Below are 11,155 nucleotides of genomic sequence, written 5' to 3' on the forward strand. Positions count from 1 at the left end.
ATATTTACAACCCAGAGGGGCCTGACTTGTCTGCCTCTCAAATCTCTCACTGGCCAACCTCTTTTTAGACGTGCTTTGATTGACTATTAAAATGACTTCAAAACATCATTATTACAGACCATTTTCATTATTCTGCACAGCAAAAATCAAATCCCAGATCTGTAACCCCAGCCCAGTGAGGCTTCCAGCCACATCCAGATGTCCTGGGCCACCAGCCAGCCATGAGTCTGTGGGTGCTCCATGGGGCCTTACACAATTAGGAAGGCAGATCTGCCAGAACAGTAACAATACCAGTGATGAATGTCAAAGCTAAGGAGAAATTATTTTTAGATTTGCTATCTGAGGTTATCTGTATTACTGCTCACATCTACATGTCCTCAAGAGAAATGTCAGCAAAGGGAAATCTGAGGACAGAAATGCCTAGAAGAGTATAGGCAATTTCTGGGCAAGGGACAGTGGAAGATATGGGGAAAGGGGTAGGGTATGTCTTACGTGGAGAGGATTTTTTAGGAGAGGTATAAATACGGAAGACTGTGTAGTGGATAAGACCATGAACTATGAGAGGCTAGGTTGCTTGAGTATAAAACCTGCCGTTAGCACTAACCAGCTACATGACATTTAATTCCTTTAGGCCTCAATTTCCTTGTTGGTAAGATGGGGAGACTAAGAGTCTACCTACCTCATCATGAGTATACTAAGAGTCACTAGGATTAAGTGAGTTAAATGTGTAAAGTCCTTCTGAGCAAGGACCTACCAGTCTCTTAAGTGTAGCTATTATTGCCAGTGTTATTAATCACCCGGAAATGAGAATATCTGCCCTTCTGCCCCTGGGGAGAAAGGTGGCTCAGGCAGTCCTTGTAGTGTTTTCCCTCTGCAGCTTCTACTAGGGTGGAGCTGGATTTTCAATCAAATCATTGAGCTTGAAAAGTGTCTCTGCCCTGCCCCCCATCCTGCCACCCACCCCCCAATAAAAGACATTTCTAACATACATTCCTAGGGTTTATGATAAATGCTCCTGAATACACCAAACTAAGTAGAAACATTCCTCAGTCTACATTTGATTGGATCAACCTACCTGGCTTGCTTTCCACAGCCTTGTTTGTAAAACATGACGCACCTTGAGCTTGTAGTTACTGGTGTCCCCGCCCAAACTTTCTTATCATTTCTGCACAGTGCGAACACAAGGAAAAAGAACAGGATTGCTTCTGTCTCTCTGCCCCCCTCCCTGCTTCTTTAAGGAGATGAAAAGAAAGAAGTAGAGAACGGCAAGCCGAGGCAGAGTGAAGAGGACCACGGTGGGTACTTCCACAGTGTCAGCCTACCTGAGTCTCCAGGACAGCCAGGCTTCTCCCTCTTGTCCCCACATACAGCTAAGACACTCGACACTCGGCAAGGAAGAGGCACTCAACATAGGTTTGTTAAATTGGCTCAAAAGATAAATACCAGCCAAAACAAACAAACAAACAACAACAAATGTAAGGGCTCTAAAACAGATGGGAAGTGACTCCCCTCTTACCACCCATGCCAAACCCACCCCACTCCTCTAAAAGACCCCACCCTCGTGTTTGAAGGTGCTCCCCTCAGATGACAAGAAAGAACATGGAGTGATACTGATAAATATAAACCACCAAAATTCTCCTCTCAAAAAGGAGCATTAGATAGCAAAAATCCAGTTCTTCCACTGATTTACCCGTTGTCCTTAACCTGGCTTTATTGCTGTTGTGTTCTGTGGTATAACAACCATGCACAAATTCCACTTCCAACATCAGTCATCAACAGTGACTCAGAGGCACTAAGAGGAAATAATAGTTGAGCTTATAATTAAAGTTAATAAAAAGAGATATGGAAATAAAAAGAGATGTCATTAATAACTACTGGAAAATCAAACACCCTCCTGCAGTTTGCCTAAAGTCCTTATCACCTCATGTTCCTCACTGCAAAGATTTGCAACAATTGCAGCCAACCTACATGCTGTCAAAGTTTTCCAAATGTTGCCTGCAAATGAGTCACCGGGCAACGCTGAGAAAGAAATTGTGCTCAGTCAGCAAATTTGGAATGTACTGCTAACTCTGAAAGGCGAGTTAGAACAGATACACATCACTTTTTCTCACGTTGACAGAGTGTTAATAAAAAGGTTAGGGACATTTTGTTCCTGAAGCACCCAGAGAGGCCTTCCCACTACTCTCCCTGCTGCCTAAGTGTCTGCTTCAGCACCTGGAACAGACATCTCTATTTAAGGCTAAATCAATGTGGATTAACAACTGATCCCAGTGACCCTTTTTTATGGCTACTTATGGGATCATGGGAAGTTCTGGATTCAGCCTCAGGAAAGCAGATTCTGTTCCTAGCTTTCTGTGAGTGCTTAAGCCTCCCCTACACACATCCCACCAGCTTTATTTTCCTTTTTAAAATTATGAGATTGTATGAGATTATCGCCAAGGTCTTCATCTGTATCTTGTTTTTGCGATTCTGTGACACACCACAGAAAGCAACTCAAAGGGCAGGCAGGAGAAAATAGAAGCAGGGCGTAAAGACACATTCCCTGCCTTGAGGAGCTAAGGCTGAGAGCAGCATAATACTCCTGGCAATACAAGACCCACCAAATAATAACTAGGGTCTGAAGGCAGGGAATCCTCTGTAGGTGGAGTCAGGAGTGATAGGTTGAAAGGAAAGGGCCTAAAATTAAGGCTTCTTTGGAAAAAGCACGTTGAGAAGTCTAGTCCAGGAGGCAGGCAAAACTATACAAGTTGATAAAACACCAGCAAGGGGCAGGGGAGGCTGGTAATGCACCCGGGAACCCTACCCCCCTCTCTGCAGCCGCTACTCCCTCCTACCCTTTAAATTCCATCTAGCACTTTCTCAACCACTGGGGCAGAGGAGCCATACCCACAAGCTCTCCCTTTCCCCATTTCTTTCCTACAGGTGCCTCTGGGCAGGCCAGTGCATGGACAGCCCAGGCAATGCCAGCCCGCCTTGCGGCTTTCTCTTTCAGGGCTTCTCTGAGTTCCCGCGCCTGAGGCCGGTGCTCTTCTTGCTGCTGCTGGCCGTGCACCTGGCCACCCTGGGCGGGAACCTGCTCATCCTGGTGGCCGTGGCCTCAGTGCCCAGCCGACCGCCCATGCTGTTCTTCCTGTGCCAGCTGTCAGCCATCCAGCTCTGTTACACTCTGGTGGTGGTGCCCCGCTCCCTGGCCGACCTGGCCGTGCCAGGCCTCGGCAGGGGCAGCCCCATCTCCTTTCTGGGCTGCGCCCTTCAGATGCAGATGTTCGTGGCGCTGGGTGGGGCCGAGTGCTTCCTGCTGGCCACCATGGCCTATGATCGCTACGTGGCCATCTGCCACCCGCTGCGCTACAGCGCAGTGGTGACCCCAGGGCTGTGCGCGAGGCTGGCCCTGGCCTGCTGCCTCGGGGGAATGGCGGTGTCCGTGGGGCTCACGGTGGCCGTCTTCCACCTGCCCTTCTGCGGCTCCCGCCTGCTGGCGCATTTCTTCTGCGACATCGCGGCGCTGTTGGAGCTGGCTTGCACGCGGAGCTACGCCGACGAGCTTCCCCTGCTGGGCGCCTGCCTGGTGCTGCTGCTGCTGCCCTCGCTGCTCATCCTGTCCTCCTACGGGGCCGTGGCCGCCGCCCTGCGCCGCCTGCGCTCCCCCGGGGGCCGGCGCAAGGCCGCCTCCACCTGCGCCTCACAGCTGGCCGTCACCTTCCTGCACTACGGCTGTGCCACCTTCATGTATGTGAGGCCCAAGTCCAGCTACTCGCCGCGGCGGGACCGCATGCTCGCGCTTGTCTACACCAACGTCACGCCGCTGCTGTACCCGCTCATCTACAGCCTGCGCAACCGCGAGATCACTGCCGCCGTGCGCAGGGTGCTGGGGCGGGGGCGGCAGGGACGAGGTCTGTGTGCGCCCTGACGGCAGGCGGCCACCAGGCCAGAGGGCGCAGCTCTGCTCCCGCTCCCTAACGCTTTCTCGGTCAGGAGGTGTCTATGTCAGGAACGCCACCAGGGGGGACTCAAGGACTGGATTCGGGCAAGAGAACCTGGAAGAGTGTCCACGGCAGGTGCTCCAGCCTCCACCCCTCCTTTGAGCGATGGCCAAAGACAGCGGGGTACAGAACCCTAGACCTGCACACAGTGGCCCCATCAGGGCTTGCTGGTCCTCCCCATGCACCCGAGCCCGCGCAGGGTGATGGGCCTACGGTGATGAAGAAGGCACGACTCATGGCCGCAAGGGCTCACAGATGGGAGCGGAAGGACAAATGTGAGGGGTGAAGAGGCCATGGATGGAGTGGTTCCTGAGAAGGAGTTTCTGTGCTAGACTTTTTGAGAGGAGAGGGGAGTCAGGGAAAACTTCTTGGAAAACAAAGATGACTAAGGAGAACTGTAAGTTGAGTAGAGGTCAATCAGAAACGGAGGGTGAAGAATGGTCCAAGCAGCAAGGGTCCAACAGGGGCTGGGACACTGGGAGGAAGGACCCTGTAAACAGCGGAAGGATGTGAATTTCCCGAGTGACCTGATGACTTGCTGTTCCTGTGTTGTCACTCTGGCCATCCAGGCACATGGAGGCCTGTCTGGGGAGCTGCTGCCCTATTCCAGGAGAAAGCTGATGGAGTCTGGACAAGGTGATGGAGTCTGCACCAGAGGACTGACCCAGGGGATTAGGGACATGGAGTCAGGAGATATGCAGGAAGTGAAAACTGCAGAACCTTGACTGGATATGGAGGCGTGAAAGAAAGGGGAGTTAAGGAGCATTTCTAATCCGGGCCACTGGGTGCATGGTGGAGCCATTTGCTGAAAAAGAGAACATGGGAGCAGGAGCAAGTTGGGAGGGTGGTGATGGAAGCTTCTGTGTTGAACCTGTGGAGCTGAAATGCTGTCAGGACCAACTGGTGAAGATGCTGATTGAGGCAGATCCAGTAATCCAGAACACAGGCTCCAGAGGAGGGTAGACTTGGGTTCACAGATGGCCACTGAGACCATGGAGCTGGTGATGTCACTCACCAAAATGTTAATAATTGCTCTCTATGTGATGAGATTATGGGTGATTTTTATTTTCTTGATTGTATATCTTCCAGATTTCTCCTAATCATTCTCAATGGATATTACTTTTATACAGAAACAATCATTACTTAAAAAAAAAACCTCTTTGGGGGCCTGCTCAGTGAATCATAGGGACTTCTTACCCTCCATCACCTAGATAAAGGCCTGAGCCCACTTGGCTAAAAACTGTCTCCTCACCAATAGCTCGGGAGTAAAGAGGAACTAGAGTGAGCTCTGCATGGGCGGGTCCAGCATATGCCTGTGTACAAGAGTAGAAATGCACCAAGGAACTTTAATCCACCAGTAGCTTGGAGGAAATATTGCTGTCAAAGAAACAGGGAGGAGACATTGAAAGGAAGAATTACTAATTTAACACTAATTACTAAAGAATTACTAATCCACATTGTCGTGTAAAACCAACAGAGAAGATAAAGTCCCTTGATGTGACTGTTTCTAAACAATGTTACATTCGTATATCTTGGCATATTAAAGGGGATAAACTGGCACAAAACCTTAAGTACAGATGTTAGTTACACTGGGAAAATCCCAGAAGTTATTCATTCATCCATATGCGCAATAAATAGCTGTTTATTGAGTGATGGTTCCATGCCAAGAACTTGACAGTTAAGGATTCAACTGTGATCAAAATGCCAAGTATTTCTAGCACCTCAACCCAAATTATTGAAGGAATGAAGATGAAGCCCATGTGTAATTTGAAATCTACTAGGACACTCAGGCAAATAAATAGGCATTGCATTATTATGTGACAGGTACCACGATGGGAAAAATACAAGACCCCGTGGAAAGCAATTAGCCTAGAGTTGGGGTAGTAGGGGCATCAGTAAAAGTTTATGATGAAGTGATGTGTTAGGACATAAGTGCAAGCAGGGATAGCCGAGCCAAACAAAGACAGCTGGGAAAGGAGCATCCAGGCAGAGGAAAAGGATGCGCAAATGCACCAAGTCAAAAGAGACCATTATACATTCCAGGAGCTTGTTAATGGGACTGACTCGAATTGGTGGGGATGGGGGGTGGGTGGGCTGTGTATTTCAAGTATTAAGAGATTATGCTAGAGGTACAAATAAGCACCAGAGCACACAAGGCTTGCAAGTCAAATTAAAGAGTTTGGGCTTCATTCTAAGAAAAAAGAGAAAAAAAAGGAAAAAAGAGAAGGGAGGGTGGGCAAGGAGGAGGAAAAGAAGGAAAAGCCATTAAAGATGTTCAAGCAGGGGAGTGATATGTTCCAATCTGAACACTGACTAGTGTGTTAAGAAGGAACTGGGGAAGGACATGACAAAAAGTATATTTGCTAGGAAGCTTGGGTAGGAGATAATGTTGGGTAGGAGATAATGTTGGGTTGGAGATAATGTTGGCCCATTTCAGGCAAGTGGTACTGGAAATGGAGGGAAGTGAACAGGGTGGAGAAATATTTAGAAGGTAGATCTAACAGAACTTACTGCAAATTGCTGAGGGATAAAAGAGAAAGAGGAGTCAGAGATGACGAGGAAAAGATGACAGACCAGGGGCCCCGAGATGGAGCGCACAGGAAGTATAACCAGGTTGAGGGCAGAAGGTGGAGGTGGTGAGTTCAGTATGGATAATGTTGACACGGGGTGTGGAGCTGTATGGTTGGGAAGTGGGTATAAGTGAGGAGAATCTGGGCTAGAGAAACATATTTGGAATTCGCCAGCTTATCAGTGGCAACTGGCATGGCTGTGAAGAACAGAACAAGAGACAGAGGAGGAACAGAGCAGTTCCAACATAGGACTGCAAGGAACAGCCGCACTGAAGGACGGACTGACTGTCTAAGCATAACGCAAAACACATAATTTGTTAATCAGATATAAAACAGCTTGATTCGTGGGACACTACCTTAAACAAAATGAAATGAGAAGAGACGAACTTCCATATCTAACGTATGGAAAAGGCCCATTTCATTAATGCATAAGGAATTTTTGCCAATCAGTAAGAAAAAGATGAATAATCACAAAGAAGAAATGGGCAAAGGGTATGGATAGACTGGTCACAGAAAAGGAGATGCAAATGGCTTTTACTCATAGGAAAAGAGTTTCAACCTCACTCATGAGAGAAGTGCAAAATAAAATCTCAAAATGCTATTTTGAGCATTTATTTTGATGATGTTCAAAAGGGCAAACACACTATTTAAGGGTGAAACAGGGACCCCCTTGTTGCTGGAAATACACATTTGTTCAATTCTATGGAGGGGAACTGGGCACATCAATTAAATATCAATTAGAATTAAAGGCACATATCATTTGTTCCTATCACTGTACTTCCCGGGTATGTCCTTACCGATGTAGTTGTCTTGTGGGCAAATACGCATGTTCAAAAATATTCATGTCAAAATTGCTTGGATCAGCAAAAAAAATTAGAAATTATTTAAATAATAATATGTGCCTGGTTAAGCACATTATGGTTTATCCCTCTAATGGAATCCTACGCAGCTGCTGAAAAGAAAAAGCAGTTTTATGGAACCATCTCTTATATGTGTTGTTAAGTGAAAAAGCAAGGTGCATAATGGTATACAGATTCTAGACTTTTCACTTGTGATTTCCACTCCAGTGCTCTTCCCACCATCTTCACAGGCTGGCTCCTTGTCATTCAAACGCGGTCTGGACTCAAATATTAATTCCTTGTAGAGGGCTTCACTGATCACGCCATATAATATTGCCTCTCTGCCTTCCATCACATTATCATGCTTTAATTTCTAATCATCTCTCAGTATTTGAAATGCTGTTTCTTTCTTTTTAATGTTTTATCTGTCCTTCCCGGCAGAATATAAACTCTATGAAAATGGTCTACTCACCACAGTATTTCCTGTTCCTAAACAGTGTCTGGCATGTTTAGCTGCCAGTACATTGTTGAATGAAAGAGTGAAGAAGTCAGTGTTATGGTATGATAGCATTTATATATAAAAACACATAGAATGTGTGTATGTACATATCATGTGTGTCTGTATATGTCCTGTATGTTTTACACACACATACGCCTTTGTAACCAAATTGAAAGTCTGGGGAACCGGAGCACAGGGTGGGACTGACCTTTACTCTTCATTGAATACCCTTCTTGCATACATATATGTCACTTATTCAATAAATGCTTTCAAAATAAAAATAAAGGCTAGGCAGAGGAGGCGGAATGCACAGAGAAGTTTTTTTAAAAGAGCAATCAGGAGAGTAGAAGAAAATCGAAGATAGCGCGGCATCATGGAAGCCAAGGAAAGAGCATTTCAAGGATGGAGGAGTTACCAATGCCAAATGATACTACTATTTCTAGAATAACATGGTACTGGCGCCAGAGATGACTTTAGGGATGTCTCATCCAGCCCAAAGAGCATCAAATTCACCTGTACAAACCTCAGCAAAGGCCTCAGCAGGTGCAAAGTCCTGGCAGACAAACAACAAACCCCACACTGAGAAATGCCGTCTACCCAGAAATGGTGCAACGCCTCCTCCCAGGCCCCAGCCAACACTGAAAAAATATGAAGAACCAGCTCAAATCATGTTTAATCACCTGCTGGAGTGGAAAGGAACATTGGATTTCATTTCAAATGCTGAAATCTTTAGCACTGCTTCAAGATTTGTGCCTGGGATTTGTTTTAATCAGATGCGATAAGGTAACAGACACAGAGACAATTACCCTTGACGGAAGTTTATCAGTTACAATTCCCAAGTGAAGGGGTGCATCACACCATGAAGGACCACATGGGGAAGCACTGGGTCAGTCGGGAGGCAGAAAGAGAGAGGGGAAAGCATGGCCCTGAGCCTTTCTTGTGATTTCTGTGGGAAGGAGTGGGCAAGGCAAGGTAGGAAAGCTTGAGTAAGTTTAGGATTGGATAGTCTGAATAATTTCAGGGGGCTCTGGGATATCAGAGTGGTCTCCAGCTGTCTGGTTTAGCTGACCTGGCCCTGGGGTTACAGGGCAGGCAACTTGCTGGTTTGATACATGAAGAGTCAGATGAAGGGGGTGGTTGGGGATATGGGCTTAGGGTTGGTCAGTTTGCACATGAAAGGCACAGTCACAGGAAGTTGGTTTGCTATCTCTAGGAATTAGCTAGCTCTGGGAGGGGCCTCCTATCCTCAACCAGCAAGGCCCCCAAGACATCAAAACATCATCAAGTATAGAAAATAAAAAACATGATTGATACAAACACAGACTCTAAGACATCATGTGTAACTTCTCAAATACAGATCTGTGAACACTTAGAACTGCTGAAGAAAATCTCACAGCTCTTCACACTGGTGCCACTGGAATTTTAACAGATCCAGACTCAGCCAGAAATTATCCTCTGTCCACAATACATTGATTTCAGTGGGTCCCTCACTTGGCTGCACGCTGAAATCATCTGAAGACCTTCAAAAATACTGATGTCTAGACCCAAATACTAGGGATTCTGACTTAATTGGTCTTGGTGAAGGTCGGCATTGGAATTTTTAAAAAGCTGCCCCTTAGGTAATTGTAAGGTGCAATAAAGATTGAGAACCTCTGCCCCTCAGTATCAGTGACTCCAGCCCTTCAGAGGGGTTGCCCCCCTCCTCCAACTTAAATGTAATCCTTCCACCTGAGTTCCAGGTCCCATTTCAACCACTCATACATTTCTTACTGCTACTCTCTGCCATGGCTTGAACTTGAGCATACAAACATCTTTAAGATAGGAAAGCTCCCATTTCTCTGATCACACAGGGTCTTGTCCTTGAGGTGGCCAGTTCTAAGTGGGGGAAGGTGGCTAGATTACTAAGAATCACAGTTCCCCATCAGTGAATACTTCCCCAAGTTAGGCAGGTAGCAGGACAAACAGGTTAGAAGGGGCAGAGGTGAGAGAACTAGAACGTGGTCATCCAGACCAGATAAAGGAAGGTGACGTAAACATGGAAGATGCAGATTCACCTTAAATAAAATTCCTCTGCGTATGAGACCATTTCCCACATCTCGTCTAAAACCCACTTACAGAAGTAATATGTAGCCCTGTGGGGGTCACAAGTCTTCAAGAAATTTGAGATGTAGATAATAGTTTAGCCTTTCTATTAATGACTTAAATCTTTACCAAGAGCTTCTGACATTCCAATCCCACATGGTAGAGAACTAAGATGTCTATGATCCTCCCGACAATGGGTAAATGTACCTTCTTCATATCATATGGAGAGGAGAAGTCCTCATAACCATATAATCTTCCTTAATCATCAGGTGTTCACATCCCCTATAGGGTCTGTTTCCTCCTCTGTCTGTTCCTGGTATGTTGGTCTTAGGGCCTTATCACAGAGGTCCACGTTGTCTCTAAACTTCAGCTACTCCCTAAAGGAGTCACTATCCTTGTGGGAAACATCAACAGAATGAATTTACTCCATTCTGTCATCACAATTAAACACACATCCATGAAGAGGGAAGTAAAGTCCTTCAACAGAACGTTCCTGGAACATGGCAGCTGTAGAGGCAAGGTGGGCCTTCTTGGAGAAAAGTGGCAAAGCTGTGACCATCACTAGAGCATTGAGCCAGGCTACCTAGGTCTGAATTCTGGGCGCTTGAATTCCTAACTGTGACCTTGAAGAAGTTACTCTAACCTCTCTAGACCTGTGAGTCTTCACTGGATAATCTGGAATTGATATTAGTACCTGTCTCACATCACCTGATGTAATAATTAAAGTTAATATAGGAAATGTGCTAGAACAGTGTCTGGCATTAAAAGCATCACTAATGGAGGATATTTTCTGGTAAATAGGGGGCAGGATTGGGCACTGAGGTCCCAAAGCTGTTCTAGGCAAAGAACATCTGTAGCCTTACACCTCAAGCCCTACACAGGCATACCTTAAAGAAGTGGCATACCTTGGAAGAAAGAGGGTATATATATGTAGTAGAGCATGGGAAAGGGGGGTGTTGGTTGGGGTTACAGGAAAAGGAGAAAGCAGGTTGCAGTCTACCCTTTTCACCTCTACTTGGGTATATCTTTGGTGGGTCTATCTTGGGTAGGTCTGTCTCCAAGCTCTTGTAGCTTTGCTCTTGTTTTTTTGTCATTGTTTTTCCTGAATGAATTGAGAGTCCCAGGCGGTTGCAGTTTTTGTTTTGCTGGACTGCTTTCTTCCTCTCTTTCCTTATGTAATAA

The 11,155-nt window shown here is 46.3% G+C and overlaps 1 protein-coding gene across 1 annotated transcript; it reads left to right on the forward strand.

Moving 5' to 3' along the window:
* The first annotated feature begins 2,944 nt into the window (after positions 1-2,944).
* On the forward strand, positions 2,945-3,910 carry LOC116630567 (olfactory receptor 10AC1-like). The gene has a single exon (XM_032401262.1). It carries the CDS (start codon positions 2,945-2,947, stop codon positions 3,908-3,910), a length of 966 nt encoding a protein of 321 aa, XP_032257153.1.
* The last annotated feature ends 7,245 nt before the right edge of the window (positions 3,911-11,155 follow it).

The sequence above is a fragment of the Phoca vitulina genome, unplaced genomic scaffold (assembly GCF_004348235.1).
Source record: "Phoca vitulina isolate PV1807 unplaced genomic scaffold, GSC_HSeal_1.0 scaffold4, whole genome shotgun sequence".
In the NCBI taxonomy this organism is placed as follows: Eukaryota; Metazoa; Chordata; class Mammalia; order Carnivora; family Phocidae; genus Phoca; species Phoca vitulina.

Bases quoted from the DNA above. Each gene is read 5' to 3' on its own strand.
- LOC116630567 (XM_032401262.1), top strand. From the start codon at position 2,945: ATGGACAGCCCAGGCAATGCCAGCCCGCCTTGCGGCTTTCTCTTTCAG.